Consider the following 20,689-nt stretch of genomic DNA (forward strand, 5'->3'; position numbering starts at 1 on the left):
ACCCAAGAAGGGATAATAAGGAACAGACATGTTATTCATTAACTCGAGCAGACTTTACTCCTGTCCACAATAGGAGTTCCCTTGTTGTCTACTGTACTGTACTTCCAAAACGGTAAGCTCAAGTTACATTTCGTTTTCCAATATTGCATTGTCTCATTGATTCATATCTGTGCTTGTAATTGTTTGTGTGTGTACAAATATGAATAGCTGCTGTTGACCACCTGGCTCAACCTGATAGGAAAGATGAGTGACATAGAGGATGACAATGAGATCTCATTTTCAGTGAAGGTAAATTATACAGTACTAGTACTGATTATTGAGTGTGACAAATCCCTATTTGGAGATTTATGTAGAATGTGAGAAAATCTCAATTCAGTGAAATTGAGGCACACAAAAACAACTGTCTTGTTATTGCCCTATGTGGTTTTCATCTGTAGTTTCTTGGCCGAGTGGAGGTATTTCGCCCTAACGGACTAAATATCCTGGAGGAAGCAGCTCAGAGCGTCAAGGTAGCAAGTCAAGAAAATACAGCAGCACCCTTTACATGGTGTCTGCCACAATGTACACCAGGCTCACCTATAAAAGCTAATGAGATCCCATACATGAGCCGTAAACAAAATTCTGCCTTTGCAAATATTATGTTCTGTTTCTGTTCTGAAGTCCTAAACCTTTAGAAATGGCTTTGTAACCCTTTCCAGATTGATAGATGTCAATTGCTTTATTTCTCACTGGTTCTTGATATTCTTTGCGTCATGGCATTTTGTTGCAGTTTATTTATTTATTTATTTATTTATTTATTTATTTTATTATAGATCTTTCGGCCGACAGAGAGGTTCTATTTCCGTGATCTTGTAATTGAACAGGGCTGGAGGTATTCAGTCTTAGGTGTGGTCAGTGATATTGAACTCAGCTTTCCCAAAAATGTGGGCCGTAGATTGGTCATGATTTAAGAAAGGGAGTAGTTACTTTTTTACACAGGACCAGGTAGCTTTTAATACTCCCTCCACCCCCTCCTCCTTGATAAATAAAATTACCATTGGAAAAACTGCATTCTTTTGTTTACTTGGGTTATTTGTGTCTAATATTTATGTTTGTTTTATTATCTTAAAGTGGGGAAATCATGAAAAAGAAAAGACTGAGAATGGGCCAAATACTTTTTCATGCCACTGTATATGCAGCAAGAAAGATTTATGCTGACCACATCATGGGCCAGTAAAAGTGTCATTAGGTTAATTTGTTATACTAGTAACAAAAACTAATGTTAATAGTTTTACCAATAATTCTAAAGCTCTAAGCCCCACACAAATAAATAAATACATTTTAGTTGCTGCAGTCTTCAACCGGGTACTAGTTTTACTTTTTTGTAGTTTTATCATACAGATGTTAACTTTTGTTTTAGACTGTATAACCATTAGGAATGTTACCTCAAAACATCACCCGTAGAGTTTATTAAAGTTCTCATGATGATGATTTGTGCCTCATGCACGTTAAATGACTTGGCTTTATGCTTGCCTGTGAACCTAAACGACAGTACTTTTTTGTTGTTGATGTTGTTAAATCAATAGCTTGATGATAATCAACTGATTATTATCAGTGTAAAGCTGGGCCAGTGAGCTTTTGTGCTCAAGGACCACATTTGATTTTTAAAAGAGACAGTTGGGCCGGGTTTTTCATACATTAAGTAAAAAAAAAAAAAAAGAATTGTAAAAATGAAACTCCACACAGGCGAGGGCGGATTTGAACACTGGTTCTTAGAACTGTGAGGCAGACGTGCTAACAAGTCAGTCACCGTTCAGCTTTTACCTTTATTATTATTATTATATAATATTAAATATTGTTAAATGTACATGTACAATTTTTTATTTTACCAGTAGTATATTTTATTTACAATGAATCAATCAATTATTTGAGATAAAGTAAAAAAACGCATAAATACATTTTAACTTGCCAATTATTAGGTAAAAGTGTCTCCTGTAAAACACTGTAGGAGTCTTGATAATGTAACTGCTCAGTTGGCCGAATTAAAGAATGGAACAGAGTGTACTGTATGTGGCCCCTGGGCCATACTTTGCTCACCCCTTGTGTAAAGGCAATTTAAATATACATCTCTTGCATTGGATCTCATAGGATTGTGCAGGTGTCCATAATGTTGTGGTAAATGACTTGTAAAGCTCTCCCCTGTCATCCACAGACGCCTGACCCGTACTCCTCAGAAAAGGCTACAAAGAAGAGCAAAGTCCATCTCTTCGTGTCTTTGAGTGGGATTGACATATTGGAAAACAAAACCAAGGTGTACATCAAGCCCAAACCTCGACCTTAACAAAACATCCTAGCATGTGGCATGACGTCCTTCTCCTGACAGTTTCTGCTGTACACCTGCCCCCTCCCCACTATTTCCTTCTGCGCCGTCTTGCCCTCGTCATCCAAAGTGTTCGGCTTTGTGGCCAAGCACCCTGCAGTAGACGCGTACCACTGCTATCTGTTCAAGAGCCAGACTCAGGTGAGCACATGTTCATACACACACCTGAGCGCTGGCCTATCGGTGGACCCCACCTTCCAAAACTCGTTCCTAGGCATACGTGCTGGTCTCCGTCGTTGGCGATGTCTTCCGAGCTGCGAAAAAAGAGGAGCGTGTCAGGGGAGGTCGTGACCTGATAGTGGAGGCCCTCAGACACAAGGTTGGCAGCCCTACAGGCATATTGATACAGTATGTCCACTACAATACTGTATTCTAATTGTTGTCGCTTTCAGAATAAAATGCTGCAAAAGGAGAATTCTGAGCTCAAGAGGAGGCTTGCAGACAAAAACAACCAACAATAAGTCTTTCTTCAACTCCATGTAATAACAACTTCATTTGAAATCCCTTTTGTTATCTTTGAAGGGAAACCTACAAGATCTCTTACTGCAAAACAAATCGCAATACCTAAAGAGGTATTTTTGACAGTTTGAAATATATTTTGCATCTTGTACTTCTCTGCATTCAGTTATTTGCTTAATTTTTGACTAAATTGTGGTATATTGGGCAGAAAATATTTTGAATGGCTACAAGATAATACTGTACAGCTTTTGCTAATACAACTTTAGAGGAAATGGCAAAGCTATTAGTGATTTAACAAAAAACATCTGTCATTCTAATCAGTTTGTTCTAATATTCAGTCATATAGAAAATAATGTGTATACATAAGAAAAAATAGATGCAATAAATTACTATTACATGTATTTATTTGATCATAACTTTCGCAGATACCTTTACAATTCTTTTTATTTAATTTTTTCTTCTAAATTACAACTTTTTGCATAACATTGCAACTGTCATCATAAAATAACTTTTTTTCATAATATTAAAATTTTGTGTGACTTTATTATCCCAGAATTGTTTCTTTACAAAAACATGATCGGTCCCAAGACCTACCAAGAGCTGATGGTATTTTTAATATACTGTAAACTAATTTTTTATGTTTCAATTAACGACTTAAATGTGGATATCCATGACAAATTAAAACTTATAAATGATTACCTAGTTTGCTTCTGCTTGAAAATAGTACAGGGTGTCTATAAAGTCTCTTTATAATAACACATTTATTACAAAAGCAAATGAGTAGACAAATGTGTGGAAATTATTACAAAATGTGGAGTAAATATAGGTTTGTTTGTTTGCTTCATTTAATACACTGTGACCTACATCCAACACTATCCCTGTGTTTATAAATATCTTGTGCCATGCACAAATTGACGAACATGTCGGTGGATGTCTTGAGAAGATACTTAAACTCATGTACCACATTTGAACCCATTGGAAAATTCTGTGTTGTTCTGGCATTATTAAAAAAAAAAATATATATATATATATACATATAATTAACTGGGTATGCTCTAAAGGTGTGGACTGTCGGTCCCTCGCTGACTCTCTTGACTTGGTGCTTGGCTGCTGTTTTCTCCTATTTTAGCACATCACTCGCTAGCTTTTGTTAGTTGTGTTTAGCTTTTGGCAGGTTGATTTATGCTGCACAGAGATTTCAAAGTGGACTCTTTTTCTCTCTGCAGCCTCATCAGATCCTTCTGGACATAACGGGTCTTGGCCTGCCTGACTTCATATCAACTTCCTCCCATCCTTTCCATGATGAATGAGCAGACTGACCTAGACACTCAATTTCTCTCTTTTGTGTTTATTTTGCCCTTTAAAAAGCATTTATCTGATGAAATGATTGTTTAAAATTGACAGTACTTTTGCAAATGTTGCAGTAATCTTGCATGTGCATTTTTCTTAATAGTGTCACTGTTTACGCAATTGCAGTCCTCCTTTGGTCTGTGCAGTCAATGGGTCAAAGGTGTGAAATTGACATGGTGTTTTCATTGCTCCCTGTTTACTACTACAACTACTGGCGATATCAGAAATATTTTGTCATATATTGTCACAAAATAAATTACAGCCGGACAATGATAAATTATTGTGTAGACAACTCCAATGTATCCAGTGGTTTAAAGATTTTAATTCAGAAAAAAAAGAAAATCTTAAGTTTTCAAAATTTTAACCTTCCCGTGGGAAGTAACTACAGTAGCTTACTATATATCGGAATTCATTGGAGTGCTGTACATTGCAGGGTAATATAAAATCACACAAGCATATATGTTCACTGTATTCAGCATCTGTGTGTTCTGAGGTTCATTGGAAAAAAAACTTGAAAACATCATACTTCATTTAAAAAAGAAAACATTAAGTAAACATTTTATTAGACTTATTCCTAATTAAAGTGGAAAGTGAATGTTGGATATGTCAGATATTTCCAGAAAAGGTCTCCGCCTTTATAACCTGGCCACAACTGATAAAATGCTGAGCCCGTTTACAAAATGTAAACATGTTCACCTGTGTTCTGTACACAAAAAAAATATTTTTAAATTTTACATGGAAGCATAATATCGGGGAAAAAGTTGGTTTTGTTAACATGTTGCATGTTGTCCATAAACTGGACAACATATATATATATATATATATATATATATATATATTTAAAAAAAACTGTGATATATCAGACTGTTTGCGTTGCTATGGCTTATCATATCATGTCTACACTGCACATCCTGTTTTATTGTTTTTGGTTTAAGCCTAACAAACATGCTGTAAAGACACAGGCAATGAGAGTCACATCACTGCCAAACCAATCGAAATAAATTTGCTGCTGTGGCACCTTAATTTCCCTCATAGGATGAAGAGACTGTATCTGTGCTTGTTTCTGTATGGCCCACCACCCTCTTTCTCACACTCTTTTTCCCATATTTGGTTTCATTTTGCGTTGTCTCAACTCGTCTCTAACCTACAGTATCCCGCACTCTCTTGTTCCAGCTTTGCCTCAGTTTGTCATCTTCCAGAAATAAGTAATTAACCTTTCTTCCTCTAGACTACATACTGACTGACATTTTGCAGTGATAGATCTTCAAAGTTGATGAGGAGGAGTTCATTTCACAGCAAGTAAAATCAGGAGATTGGGGGAATGTAGTTGGAAGGACTGCAGTCTGAGATTAAAGTAATAAAGAAAGGTGAGGAGATTGTATAAGGCAGGGCTTTAGTGGGTCTACTTGTCTCTCAGGGATGGACTCCTGGTCAAGAAAGGTTTCCTGGAAGGCTTTCTTGAGGCAAAATGCCTGTAATAACAAAGATGTGGCGGGTAGGGTGGGGGTTTGTGGAGGTGCATGGCGAATTTGCCTTTTAAGGGGGTCCGCGCTGTCTTGTGCAAGCCTTGTGAGCTCATGCGCAACCACCACAACACTGAACAGAGTAGCTTAAAAATAAACAAGAGCAGAGAAACACGTGCGGTGTATTTTCCGAGCTGTGTCACAATATGTTGCTCCTTTTTCAGACGCCGTGACCAAAATGCATATAGGCTTTCTTACCTGAATGGATCATATGTTGTTTACATAATTGAACACAGTGAATAAGAGGGTGAGTCAATGTCGTGACGAGCATCAGCCACTGTCACTGCTGTGGTTTTCTCGCTTGTTTACCAGACAATGCCAACAATGTGTTTTGGGATTGAGCTAGCTGAGGGGAGGCCGCCTGCATCTGGGGACAGGAAGCCCAAGGAGATGAGATGGGAGGGGGGTAAGAACAGAGAAGTAATTGTGTATATATAAGAGTGAGGTAACCTAGCTGAGTGGCAGAGGCAGGGCGGGCAGGAGAGGGAAAGGAAGATGCGTTCTTGGGATGGGAAGAGTGAAAAGAAGCTTGAAAAGAGTGGAGAGTAAATGAACACGAGAGAGTCAAAGGGAAAAAGTCAAGTAGGGAAGTGTGTGGGAAAAGTAGAATAATGGGTCCGCACGTGCCAGCATGGAGTTAGGTAAGAGGTGTTTTTAAAGTGTTCTAGGAAAGGAAAGGGTGGGTGAGCATATCCCCCCCTCTGTCCCTTCAAGCAAGTCGAGCCAGGCTGTACCAGAGCCAGGAAAAGGGGAAGGGCCTCCATCTCCTCTTTTTCTAGCTGACAAAAACAGCTGCCCGGGAGCCTGATCGAGAGGCTTTGCGGAGGACCAGAATTGGATAGGAGGGGGAGACGTCCCTGAGGTCAGGACCCGTCTACCTACATGGGTTGCGTCTTGAGCTCGGACTGGTGTGGGGAGGACGTGGTGCAAGCGGTGCCGGTGGTCAGGAGCCCATCTGTGAAGACTCGGAGCCTGGACAGGAGTGACAGTGGCAGATTGAGGCTGATGAAGGTCAGTGTGGCAATGTGGTTGCTATATTGCATTATACAGTACATGGTTTAACAGGGGGGCAGCACAGTTTTTGAGGGGCTTTCAAGAGGACTAAACAGTCTTCAGTTAAAAAAAAGAAAACTAAACAAAAAAAAAATTCACTAAAATATCTTCTGTAATGGCAAAACGTGATAAAGTTGGACTAAATTTGTCTTCAGTGTATACAAAAATACATGATTGAATTATCTTCAGTGATGACAAAAACATGTATGTAATGTAACTTCAAACTAGTTTGTTGATTATTTATTTTTATTGTTATTTTTTTTTTACAAAAGATTATTAAATTGTCTTTAGTGATGACAAAAGCATGAAGGGCATGTTATGTATTTGAAGACAACTGTAGCTTATTGTCAGTTTTTCCAAAACGGCGCAAGTGACTAAATTATCTTTAATAGTTACATAAACCCGTAAAATTATTTTCAGTGTTGACAAAAACGTGTTTGTATGTGTTTTATTGAAGACTAAATTATCGTCAGTGTTTAGAAAACATATGGGACTGAATGTTCTTCACTGTTTACAAAATCTTTTTTGTTATGTATCTGATTGGTCTTTAAAGTTTACAAAAGCATGTATGTAATTGAACACAAATTACAGTATGAACAAAAACACGTATGTAACTGAATTATCTTCAGTGATAACAAAAACACATGCAGGATGCTATACAATTGTACCACAATATGTTATGGCATGGCAGACCTTTAGAACGAGAGGTCAAAAGTCATATCAGACTTCTCAATCTATTGTGACTTGATGATGATGACAGCATCAACATCATCTCACCACACATCTGTGGCGACACAAAAGCGGTGTTGCATTGCGTGATGCTGTCAGCGTTGTAATGCAATGACACTGATAATGTAACAGTACAATGAGGCACTCTGGCTTGTGGATGAATAGTGTGAAGAAGCTAATAGTCAGTGCTGCTCTTGCCAGTGACAAAGTGGTATGATAACATATCACAACATTGTATGTTGTGTATATTCACCTTGCTTGGTTACATTTAGTACAGTCACAAGTGTTTGCGCCTGTCTTTGTCTCCCAAAACGCTTGCCTTCTACCATCTGGCTCTATATTTAAATATGCATGCTTGGTTGCACCACATGTCCCCGCGGGGCCAAAATCACATGGAGAGCACTGTGGGAATGCGGCGCCCTCTGCACCACGTCAACTGGCGGCGAATGACCCCTGTGAGAGTAAAAGTCTGTGGGAAGCAGCTCGGTCCCACTAAGAGATGTTGTCTCTTCTATTTATGGGCTTTCTTTTTTAATGCACTTGTTTATCTGAAGGTGTTTAGTGTGTGAAGAACTACAGTTCACATACTGTGGTATCATGTAATTATTTGCTCATGAAATCTCGGCATAGTTCCAAACATCTTCCACCTTTCAAATGGATTCTTCCGAGGAGAGTTGTTGAGTGTGGAGCCTCTCTGGTTAAAGAGGAAATTATGTCAATTGAATTAATCTTATGACCGATGAAGCAAAATTAATGCTATTCACTATAACCTTTATCTTTCCTTCTTTTTTTAAAAAAAATATTGGGTGATTTATTTGATGTTGACGTAGGCACTACAGAGGTCATCTACTGTATACCCATGTGGTTAGTTTTGATAAGAGACCAAGAAAAAAGCAGCAGCGGCCACCTTTAAGATTTTTAACATCTTAACCAATTTTTTAAAAGTGAGACACTCCAGTCATGGCAAGGAGGAACGAATTTTCCATTTGTGTCCTTAATGCTCTTATAGTGTGTGCTTTACTCAAGATGACAAACTCTCCACACCGCCCACGTCGCCACCACCAATCATGAGCCAACCCCCAAACCGGATGTCCGTGCATACAGACTACCAGAAAATACAAAGAAGAAGAGTACAGTAATCCCTAGTTTATCACGAAGCTCACGTTCCAGACCACCCCTACAGTAGACAAAATATATATAAGTAGCGACAAGTATTTATTGTATTATTTATATATATTTAAAACCTTCATGCACACATTATATTAGAATCAGTATATGCATGTGAGGTGCAGGTATTATGTTTGTCCATTCGGGGGTCACCATCCTCACATTCCACACTACAGTTACTGTGACAGAGGACATACAGATGTCTGACTGTTTACTGGCTTTAGCTTTATCCACTTTGTGTGCAAAGTGATGGCTTCAGCTGAGGTTGTCGGCAGGTCGGCGAAGCTTGTCTTTCCTTTTATTTGGTTCTGGTTTGTTCACTAAAGCGACTGAAAGAGCACTAGTGGTTGTTTCCATCCTCCCTCTATCTAAACCACCTGTTATGGATTACAATTCATTCCAAGTAGCCGTGGTAGGCTATATTCAATTAGGTTACAATGTTTACTTTTCTGCAGTTGTGTAACTTGAGACAGTTGTACTTTCCAGTAGGCAGGCACATTGCATTTTAAATTTTTAAATTTTAAATGATTCAAAACTTTGAGAATTCTCTCTTTCAAGCACTTTCCTCCTGTCTTTCGCTTATTGCTACGTGAGTCAGCAGTAACAGTCCATGTGGAAAAATAATTAAAATACCGCGATATAGCAAATAATCAACATTGTAAAGAACATTTTAAAAATCCGCGATCCACTGAACACGCAAAAATGAACCGCGATATTGCGAGTGATGACTGTAATGCGAGAAGAGGAAATAGAAGAAGCCAGGCTAACTGTTAGCTTTCGTGGTAAATAGATGTTGCAAAGTTAAACTCTGCTTGTAATTTTTATTACATTATTGGTGAATGACTTGGAAGACCTGGTCACTTTTTCATTGGCTATCGTTCCATCTCACTTGATGCCAATCTCGGTGATGACCACACACGTGAGCTTTTGTGATCGTGAATATTGATTTGATAGCGTTAACCTGCCCTTTTCCCGAGCAGATCGGGAGGAATAAATCACTCTTATCACACTCCACACCACAGGATAATTCCATCCATCCATCCATTTTCTGAGCCGCTTCTCCTCACTAGGGTCGCGGGCGTGCTGGAGCCTATCCCAGCGATCATCGGGCAGGAGGCGGGGTACACCCTGAACTGGTTGCCAGCCAATCGCAGGGCGCATGGAAACAAACAACCATTCGCACTCACATTCACACCTACGGGCAATTTAGAGTCGTCAATTAACCTACAACGCATGTTTTTGGGATGTGGGAGGAAACCGGACTGCCCGGAGAAAACCCACGCAGGCACGGGGAGGACATGCAAACTCTACACAGGGGTGGCCGGGGATTGAACCCCGGTCCTCAGAACTGTGAGGCAGACGCTCTAACCAGTCGACCACCGTGCCGCCACCACAGGATAATTGCTCAGGATCATCTTTTTGAGACACAGGGAAATCGGAATATTGTTGACTTTGATTGCAAGGGAGGGAAAATGCTCAAATTTGGCCCTTTTGTCAGTATGTGTGTATCCCACTAAATATATGACCCGTCGCTATGCTAGAGCTACATTATCGTTGGTTCTATTTTGGTCATCACATTTCTCAATTTTGCAGTCGTATTTTTGTTATTAACAAATCTTTACGGTGTACACTGAGCTGAAGTCGTGCATGATCTTGAGAGATTTTAGACCCACCACCACATCCCAAATGCAGAAACACCACTTTGTTAGCCAATGCAAGTTGGAGCATCATCATCATTCAACCGCAGTCCAACACTTAATAATAATAAAACCTAATGTGCTTGTCACCGAGCAGCAGATCATCACAGATGCACAGATGTAATTGACAGTGAGAATCAGTAGATATGTAACTGCTTCTTGTTAGCGTCCATATGGTTCCATTCAACACCCAGAGCTCCGCTAAACAACACAATATTCCGTGGGAGAGCACAGGAAAAGTCATGAAGCTGCTACCTCTTTGTTGCATGTGGTGACATCCATCTTGTTTGGATCGTCAAATACTGTACTCGTATTTTCATAGAATGGTAAATGTAGTAAATCTCGACACTAAGACGAGGTTTAACGTATCTAAGTGTTACTTTGCATGCAACTACTGCATCAGGGAATATTTGTTCCCCACAATATTTCATGAAAAAAGACTAAAACATTTTCAAGGAACCCCCCAGAAGGATCTGAATGTTCTGCGAATCATAGCACATTCATTTTTGTACAAAAATGTACAGTCACTTCTTGAAGACGCTTTTCAGGAATGTTGCTCAATCTCAATTTTGAAACGTCCATCCATCCATTTTCTATACTGCTTATCCTCACGAGGGTCGCAGGCGAGCTGAAGCCTATCCCAGCTGACTTTGGGCGAGAGGCGGGCTACGCCCTGGACTGGTTGCCAGCCAATGACAGGGCACAAAAAAAAAAAAAAAAAAAGAAAGACAATCACACTATAATGCACATTCAAGGACAATTTAGAGTCTTCAACAAATTTGTGTATATAATGGAACTAGAATAGTCAAACTGTCGCCATCATCAAACTTGTATTAGCAGTAGTGGCAAATGTTAAGTACCTTTAACATTTTAACATTCTTAACTGCCATCTAAGTTAAACACTGTTAATAGTAAAAGGGGAACGCAATCAAGCACTGTCTTAACTTTAACGGGGACGGTATGATCGGACGGTGAGTCTTGACGTAGATGCACCGCATATAACACTTGTTGACATTTTACTTGTCACACAAGTGTAAAATGAAGTTTACAGGAAAGCATGAAAACAACAAAACACACACACACACACAGTGCTATATAGTACCTTTATGACACCAATGGCAAGGCTGGAGTCCTACTGGTTTTAATGTGACTGCTGATTTCACTCAACTTACAATTGGGGATCGGCAACAACCGCTACCCGGTACCATATCGGGCCGATACCAGCCTTATTTCAAGGTATCGGGTACTTGTGAAGCCTCCCCCCACTGATACTTAAGGCAAAAAATAAAATCTTGACACTAAGTCCTCCACACCAGTAGTTGGTGCTACACTGCTACGGTTTGACACATCGACAAATCAACACACGCTTCAGAAAGAGAGAAGGGAAACAAATGCTCTTCGTTATCAATCATTGCGTTCATTGAAATTTTGTGACTCAAAAGTAATAGTGGTATCGGTACTCACTATCGGTATCACTGAGTCCTCAAGAGTGAATACTCGTACCGGTATCGGTTTGAAAAAAAGTGGTACTGAAAATGCCTATTTATAATTGTAAAAGAACACTTGTCTCGTTCTTCTCGATCCGTCTCTTGGTGTTGCACAAAAGCCATCAAAACTCAAAGAAAAGGCCAAACACACGTGCACGCACAGAGCGTTAATCCTTGCCGCTGTTAAAACTCAAGTTTGTATGACTTTCGTGTACGAGCTCAAAAGCCTCCCGGTAATTCCCTGGCTAATTGCTAGCTAGCTCAACTAACATTCTCACGTTCTCACCACTGAAGACTTGAATAGAAACCACTTTTGCTTTTTATCATTAGAAAAACAAAGTCAACTTGACATTGTGATGTTTTATATCACATTTGTCCGTCGCCCCCTGTAATTTTCGTGTGAACAACAGTGTTGAGATTGACCTAGACTGTGGCCCAGAGCCGCAGGCATTCACTATAAACACACCCGAGACAGGAAGGAGCACTGAGGGAGCAGCTATTGGTAAATATAGAGCCACTTTAGTATTGTCATGTTAGCAAGGGGGAAAACAATTGGTGTATTCAAGTCTGTATAGGCTAGATTCCAGTGGGTTCAAAACAATCATCTGGACCAAACTCTGGCCAACATTTGGAAGTCTTGTTTGTTTGTTACAGACGATGGAGGGCAAAGACAGGGAAATAAACCATTTCATTGGGCAATATGTCTGCAAACTTCTGTAAAACAGTGTTTCATAACCTTTATTAAGCCAAGGCACATACTCGACATTGGAAAAACCCAACGCACACCACCAAACCAAAATGTGCAAAAAGTATAATGAAATAATGATGAGCTCGTCTCCATTTAGTAACTGTGAAATCTGGGCATGTTTAATTGAACACAAAACTCTGTTATACTGCACTTCCAGGAAGCCCTAATATACGGTGGACCCCAACATATTCATGGTTCCTGCGGCATACAGCTCATGGAATCATTGCCTTAAAACACAACGTCACAGGACTACACTCGGTGTAACCTACAACGTCAAACACATGACACTGGTTGTCTTCCAAGGTGTTTAATTTCAACTTCTATTAACTACACAGGCAAAGTAACATTTCCTTAACTGTTAAACAAATGAACTAGTGTGAAATGAAACTAAAATAAAGTAAAACTACTCACCTGTAATAAGGAGGGAAGTATAAAATGTTTGCAGAGCGGCACTTGGAACTTTGTCTTTTAGGTATTGCTCGAATTTATCATCATGTCCGTCGGCAGCCAGCGTCTTGAGAGTGTGTGTTTGTGTGTCCTTATTCATGTTATCAAATGTGTGCTTTAGTGAACAAATAGTTGAATTTTTTTTTTTTTTTTTTTTTTTAAAGTCCAATATTGTGCATGTAATTTATGTCATTAATTTCTTTCTTGTAGTGGTTCATTCGCCTGATGTTGGTGCAGGCAGCAGGTTCAGTTCCTACTCACTGACGGTGTGAGTGACAGTGGATGATTGTTTGTCTCTATGCGCCCTGTGATTGACTGGTGACCAGTCCAGTGTATTGTCTGTCTATTGCCCAAAGTCATTTTATTGTAGGTTACTGACTAGCCACACTCTTTCCAATGTCACAGTCCGTTGTATTTCCGGTTCTATGGTCATCATCACACTTTCCCTCTGCCATTATTGGTACCGTTCTATGGTCGGCACTCCTGCGCCCTCCCCAAAAACCAATGACGTGGTGTTAATAGTTCAGTTTTTCATTGAGTTGAAGTCTCACAAGATTGTTGCCATGAATAGATAATGATTTGACTTTTGAGGCATATTTTCAATCAACTTTGGAGGATCCACTCTATCGTACATGCTGAACATTTTGTCGGGTTTAGTTGGGACTTGGGCAAATCACAGAAAGAAACTGTCTGAGATCAACAGAAACACGTGAGCTTTAGTCATCCCTCATGCTTTCTTGCTCTTAAACAGCTGCACCTTATCAGTACTCTGGCTTAGTGCTGTCTTACACAATCCAGTCCCGCTTCTCTCGCCTCCTCCTCTTCCTCCTCCCCTCATTTCCTGTTGGCCCCGCACTCCATCCTTTTTCGCCATTTAGCCTCTTCCACCAGTATTCCGTGTTGTCTCATCTGGACAGAGCAGACAAACACACCCTCAATGATGATGACTTTATTCACTTCTCAACACCTAAAGTCATTGTACCTCACCCATTTTCCCATCCCCAATTCCATCTCCCTTTCACGTGTGACCCTCCCCCAAACTAGTGACCGACCCCATGGCCTCATTCCAACCCCAAGCATCGGTTTCCTGTCTCTCGCTCCTCATTATTTTCATAAGTGGCACCCCGCCCATTACCTTTATTTCAGTAATACCTTTCACCTTCCATTGTGAATCTGCCTATACGACACACCGCTCCCTGTTATCCCCCTTACACATTCCAAAAAAAAAGCCCAGAAAATTGCAAACATACAAAAAAGAAGAAAACAAATCTAACTCCAGACATTCCATATATATGAGCAAGGGACATGGACTGCATTAGCACTTACTCTGAACCGCAATCACGTTCTCCTCTGATGGGAAGGGTTACAGGGAAGGGTTACCAACATCATACCTGTGTATGCATACAGAAGAACACGTGGAAGTTGAGCCTGCAGTGAAATGAAGGTCTGTCCGTCTGTCTGTCTGTCTGTCTGTCTGTCCACCACTAGATGGTAGTCCGAGCACACTAGATGCCCGTAGTTGAGACAATACTCTTCAGCACTGCTGCTGCCTGATCACTTTTTTGGAGGGTTTTTTTCATGGAAGAAAATCGGTGGTGGGCTGCACTCGTGCTATCTGATGTTCTTTAAATTCCATTTTGTGCCTCAGTGACAATGTTCTAAATTACACAGACAGCATAATTCGTGTTTCATTAAACCTAACAACAGAAATACATTTTTAGCTATTGTGTGCTTTTCGCCGGTCATGCCATTAGTTGCCTCGGCTGAAATCACAGGACTCAGAAAATGTGAGAACATTCCTTGTCAGTCTTTGCTCTGTATTAAACATAAAATACATACTGTATTGGGAGAGACAAAAAAGCACACCATCTGCTGGTTCTTAAGGGAAATTCAATCTCCTGCTGCAAATAATGCAAAGTTATCACCGCTTTAAGCTTCAACAAGCATGCTGCAAAGAATGCGAAAAATCGGAAAACAATCCATTGTGGAATTTTGATGTAAATCTAGGATGCAGATAGAAAAATAGGAAAAAGACAATCATGAAAGAAAACTAATGTGACAGACCTACTATCATGGATGGGGTCTGAAGCCAGTCACTGTAAATAGTGAAATATTGCATTACAATCAGAACAAATATTTTTGTCCAAAACAATGAACATGATGGCAACTTCGATGTTGTATATATACTGAATATGTACATATGTATCTACTGTATGTACATATGTCCAGTATATGTGTATATACTGTCAATCTCTAAACCCAGTCTCTTATTGTTGAGTCATGAACAGTAACCTTAACTGAGGCAAGGTGTTGTTGTCCCGTGTTCCTTTGTGAGCTCCTGGATGACCTGTGCTCTCGGGGTAATTTTTGTAGGCTGGCCACTCTTGGGAAGGTTAACTACTGTTCTTTGTTTTCTCCATTTGTGTATAATGGCTCTCACTGTGGTTTGCTAGAGTCCTAAAGCTTTAGAAAAGGCTTTGTAACCCTTTGACGACTGACAAATGTCAATTACTTTATTTCTCATCTGTTCTTGAATTACTTTGGATTGTGGCATTTTGTTGCAGCTTTTTGAAATATTTTGGTTGAATTCATTTTTTCAAACAGGTTGTATTTAAGTGATTTTTCTTTCTTTCTGATTGAACAAGTCTGGCGATAATCAGCCAATGAAAATGAACTCAGCTTTGCCCAAAATGTGATTACCCTTAGTTAATTAATTATTTAACAAGGAGGTGGGGGCAATTATCCATCCACAGCCAATTTCCCCAAGACGCACAGCTGTGGTATCCTTGAGCAAGACACCGATAACCCAAACTGCTCCCCGGGCTCTTAAGTAGCCCCCTGCTCCAGTGTGTGCCACTAATAATGTGTGTATTTGCAGTGTCCACTATTGTGATGGGTAAAATGCAGAGGAAAAATGTGCCTGTGCATGCGTTCACGATGAATAGAGATGATTCTTCTTCTCAAAATGTTGATTTTAATTGATTTAGAATTCGTTATATTGATAAAGTAATTGCCCCCCGCGGCACGGTGGACGGCCGGGTAGCACATTTGCCTCACAGTTCTGAGGACCGGGGTTCAGATCCCGGTCTCGCCTGTGTGGAGTTTTCATGTTTTCCCCGTGCCTACGTGGGCTTTCAAAAACATGCGTGGTAAGTTCATTGAAGACTGTGAATTGCCCGAAGGTGTGAATGTGAGTGCGAATGTTTTTTTTTTTGTTTCTATGTGCCCTGCGATTGGCTGGCGAGCCATACACATACAATTGGGAAATATGTACAACATATCAAACTTTAAGTACCTGCAACTTGTTACAAGAGGCGCTTGGCTCTGCCAGGGGGCTTTGGAGCCAATCCGGAGCGGCCGTCCTCGCACTCCCCTCCCAAAGGCGACCAATGGGAGGGCGAATAGCCGTAATGCCACGCCCCCACGTGCGGAGGGCTGGGTGTGACTCCACCCTGCAATTCGCTCCAGCCCACCACCACCGCCGCCGCCGCCGCCGCCGCTGACTCTGAGGGTGGACCGTAGCAGAGCAAACAAGTGATCTCATTGCAGCAAGAGCGAAAGAGTGTGGCCGTGTTCGTGAGCGGAGCCTCTCCTCGGCATGAGGAGCCCCCGTTGAAAGTCCAACCACTGGAAGCATGTTTAGCGGCAAAATGAGCAAGGTAAGAGCAACTCGTGCGACAGGCGGGGAGTTACTTTGTTTGGAGGAGTACTGTCGGATGGATGATGCGCCGGGAGCGTGCGCGGCATGTTTTCCGCGTGAACTTGGACGTCATCTCTGTGTTCAAGTTGCAGAGTTCAGGTTTGCTGGATTGATTTGATGGCCTGAGAGGAGCGAATAGGTTCTGTCACCATTTGTTGCGTTGAACTCGCTCCCAATGACATGCGCGTCTTCTGGTGGGGTCATATGATGCATTAAGCAGCCCGCCCCCACCCCTTCGCCTCCTCTGGGTTCCTGCGTCAGAGCCAGTCGTTTCTTGTTAATGTCACACAGTTAAAGGATCACAAGGAAACTCACCAGTGCATGTAGATTCCCAACTTTTAATGGAGCCGAGGCACATATTTTACATTTGAAAAAAAAATCGAATCAAATAATAATAATTCACAGCACACCACAAAACAAAACTGTCACAAAATGTAGATATACATGTTAATAATGATGCACCTTCTCCCATCTCGTGGAAGAACATTTCATTGTTTCGTCTCTCACTATACCTCGCCGCCATATATTTCATTCCACAGATAAGTTCATTAATTTGTCGTGGATATCTTTTCCGGACCAATTAAGTGAAATTGGATGGTTTCCCACGGCTCACTGGTCAAGAATCACTATATGATTTTCATCCGTCATAGAGCAATTCAAATCAATTTTTGAAATGTGCAGAATACCTTACTCACTTGAGTGTATGAATTGTGTCTTTTTTCATAATTGAAGGCAGGCACATGTTCCAAACGTGGGGGAGAGGCATGTTCGTATGACAATGTTGCTCTGTGAGGCAATGCTGCACCGCACCCAGCTGGTGGCGCGTTTCTTCTTTTGTTTTCAGTATACAGTTTATATTTAATACAGAGGCCAAAAGGTTGAATATACAGTCATGAAAAGTCTCATCGGCCTTGTAGTTTTATTAGTTTTTGCTGTAATTTCCTTAAAGCCCGGTTGCCTGATTTCAGGTTTCTCTTCCCTGATTATTTTATTTCATATTTATTACACAGTAGTTACATTAGTTACAAATTACAAAGTTGGTGTATAATTAAATCGCTCATGATGCGTTCATTTTTGAGTCATTTCCTTGCCTGCCCGACTTCCTGTTCCTGTTCCCAGATAGTTTTAATACAGTGTAGTGGTTTAGTTAGGAAATGGAAATGAATTATGTATAAACAAACGTAATCATTATAATATTCTTATGGGAGTAATTTCCTGAGCATGTCAGTCGTTATCTCGTGTTGCTGTCAGTGGGATAGAACTGTCCACCCTATTAAAAAAGCCGAGATTGACATATCCCACTTTTTTTTATTGTCAAGCAACAAGTGGCCTTGAATACGTCCGTCCATGTATTTTCTGTACCACTTATCCTCATTGGGGTTGCACACGCGTTGGAACCAGTCCCAGCTAACTTTGGGCGCGAGCCAGTGTACACCGTGAGCTGGGCGCCAGCCGATAGCAGGGTATTCACATTGACACCTATGGACAATTTAAAGTCTTCAATTAACCAAAGAAGCATGTATTTGGAATGTGGGAGAAAGCCGGAATATTCGAAGAAAACCCATGCAAGCACAAGGTGAACATCAAGAGATTCAAACCCTAAACCTCAGAACTGTGAGCACACATGCCAACCACGTGCCTACCGTGCAGTCCTATGATGAAAACGTGACTAGAAAATATATTAAAATTCAACTTACATCCCCCACAGTAAGACTCCAGCGTCGCGTTATGTATTGTTGTTTATTGATTTTTGTGTTTTAAAGAGGTTACTGTAATTCTACACTTCTGTGACCATTCAGAATGTTAAAAACTGAGATGCACGCAACGTAACTGCCAGATGATTCCCTCGCATTATGCCTCCATCATTGTTTTCTGTTTCTATGGCTTAATATTAACATTCATTCATTCATCTTCCGTTCTGCTTATCCTCACTAGGGTCGCGGGCGTGCTGGAGCCTATCCCAGCAATCTTCGGGCGAGAGGCGGGGTACACCCTGAACTGCTCGCCAGCCAATCGCAGGGCACATAGAAATAAACAACCATTCGCGCACACATTCACACTTACGGGTAATTTAAAGTCCTCAATCAACCCACCATGCATGTTTTTGGGATGTGGGAGGAAACCGTAGTGCCCGGAGAAAACCCACGCAGGCACGGGGAGAACATGCAAACTCCACACAGGCGGGGCCGGGATTTGAACCCCGGTCCTCAGAACTGTGAGGCAGATGTGCTAACCAGTCGTCCACCGTGCCACCCCTTAATATTCACAGTGGTTAATAATCAACTTATTTTTGCATGTGTAGGACAGCAAAGAATGTTAGTTAGTGTTATGCTATTTATTTTTATTTTTTTTGTAAACTACCCATAATGCATTTGGCATCTTCAGTATCCATAACATAAGCATGGGACTCCTCCTGACATCCTGCAGGTGTGTGTGTGTGTCTGCATGGCAACATGATTAATGATTGTTGTTTGTGTTGGCTTCACATCATGACGCCTTGTCAGAGTCCCCATCCTGCTCGACAACGTAAAGAACCAGCAACCAGATAACATTGTATGCCATGCTGCCAAGCTTTCCTGGGTTGATAGCACTGTTGTCATTAGAAAACTCTAAAATCATATTTGATGCATGACACTGGGAAGTTTTTTTTTTTTTTTCTTGGTGGGAGTAAATGAAAAGATTAATGTTGTGTCTCTGGGATAGTTTTCATTACAGGGTGTAACTTCTGGATGATTCTTCCCTGCCAGGAGTTTGTTCTTTCCAGGTTTCCACTCTCAGATGAAACTAGTCCAGCATCATTAAAGGAGACATGTTATAAAATTTTCCCCCCACAATTTTACCGCTGGTATAGCTAAAAAAAGAAAATAAAAATTTAATACATTACTCCGAGATTGAAATTACTCCTTCCTGACGAGTTATGTAATTGACTCACTGTTCAACCGTGCCGTTCAATGGGTCAAATGGGCTTTCGTGACCAAGGTGACAGGGGGCAGAGCTTGGTGGTTCCGACTACTACTTGTTTTCAAACAGTCCAGAGTCTGAAGAGAAAGGCCAGTCGGAAAATAACAGAGAATGCCAGACATTTTCACTGGTGGAGGCACCACCTATCACCAACTAGGCGAATTACACTTGTCAGTTAGTGTGCCGATATGTGCGTGTGGCGCATGCAGCTGACACATCGCCAAACTCAAATAAACATCCGAGTATGCGCCACCTGTCAGAAGCTAACACTGCAGCTCTGCATACCTTTTGTGCTCGACATGATAGTGCCTCCATGAAGTCTGCTCGAAAGCGAACGGTTCTTTGACCAGCTTAACTTACAATTTGGACGTTATTAATTTGGCAACACTTAGGACAGCTCGCTTACAGGCACATTTTTGGAATTAGCCAGCTAAGAGATGGTTGTTTTATTCCACACTTGATGGGCGGACAGGCACACAAGAGAGCCAACTATTTCTGTACAAACGATTAAAAGGTCAATTTTCCATATTTCCTGTTTAATATAGCTTGAGCTTCAGATGATGTCCAACTCTATCTCCAAGTAGCAACAGCTATTTCCTCCGAGCTGACTGATGACTGGATGATGCCATCCTCTCACTGGACCCACTTCAATGCACGTGCTTAACATTTTTAAAGCAAAGCAGATGTCGTATTTTGCTGGTAAACATGAAAAAATGCAGCTGGGCTGTCAGTGCTGGTCCTTTGAGACTATTTTCTCTGTGTGTGTGTGTGCTTGTGTGTGCGTGTACTTGTTTGTGTGTTAACAGCAGGAGTCCTGAGGAGCGGAAGTGCACCGTGGCGGTGCACTGACCTCACCTCAGAAACAGGGACTCTCTGTTCCCTTCCCTGCTTGTCCCACCCTGTGGACACACACTCTCACACACACACTCACATAAATTAACACACATATAATAACTGGAGTGGATGCCAGTAAATGATGCTGGCATCCTGATAGCAGCCCATGTGACAG

The 20,689-nt window shown here is 41.0% G+C and overlaps 2 protein-coding genes across 13 annotated transcripts in view; both read left to right on the forward strand.

Moving 5' to 3' along the window:
- Positions 1-19: 19 nt before the first annotated feature.
- LOC133404739 (PTB domain-containing engulfment adapter protein 1-like) lies at positions 20-5,180 on the forward strand. Of its 3 annotated transcripts, none has more exons than XR_009768863.1 (7): positions 20-288; positions 438-509; positions 2,192-2,290; positions 2,363-2,500; positions 2,574-2,678; positions 2,752-2,931; positions 4,045-5,180. XR_009768863.1 is itself a non-coding variant. In XM_061680951.1 (7 exons), exons 1-6 carry the CDS (start codon positions 244-246, stop codon positions 2,818-2,820), a joined length of 528 nt encoding a protein of 175 aa, XP_061536935.1. In that variant the 5' UTR covers positions 20-243; the 3' UTR covers positions 2,821-2,838; positions 4,045-5,180. The 3 variants fall into 3 exon arrangements, 2 of the variants coding, with proteins under 2 accessions (XP_061536935.1, XP_061536926.1); XM_061680951.1 differs by having other exon boundaries at positions 2,752-2,838; XM_061680942.1 differs by lacking the exon at positions 4,045-5,180 and having other exon boundaries at positions 2,752-3,236.
- A 953-nt stretch (positions 5,181-6,133) lies between these two features.
- LOC133404675 (tensin-2-like) overlaps positions 6,134-20,689 on the forward strand; it is a 71,534-nt gene continuing 56,978 nt past the window's right edge. For 8 of the 10 annotated variants that reach the window (XM_061680771.1, XM_061680802.1, XM_061680786.1 and 5 more), the window contains exon 1: positions 6,134-6,702. In XM_061680771.1, the coding sequence (XP_061536755.1) occupies positions 6,574-6,702 (129 nt within the window). In that variant the 5' untranslated portion in view covers positions 6,134-6,573. Of the gene's footprint in view, positions 6,703-16,413; positions 16,679-20,689 lie in introns of those variants that run through there. The other 2 variants (XM_061680778.1, XM_061680839.1) reach the window with 2 other exon arrangements.

This window comes from Phycodurus eques, chromosome 1 (assembly GCF_024500275.1).
Source record: "Phycodurus eques isolate BA_2022a chromosome 1, UOR_Pequ_1.1, whole genome shotgun sequence".
Classification (NCBI taxonomy): domain Eukaryota; kingdom Metazoa; phylum Chordata; class Actinopteri; order Syngnathiformes; family Syngnathidae; genus Phycodurus; species Phycodurus eques.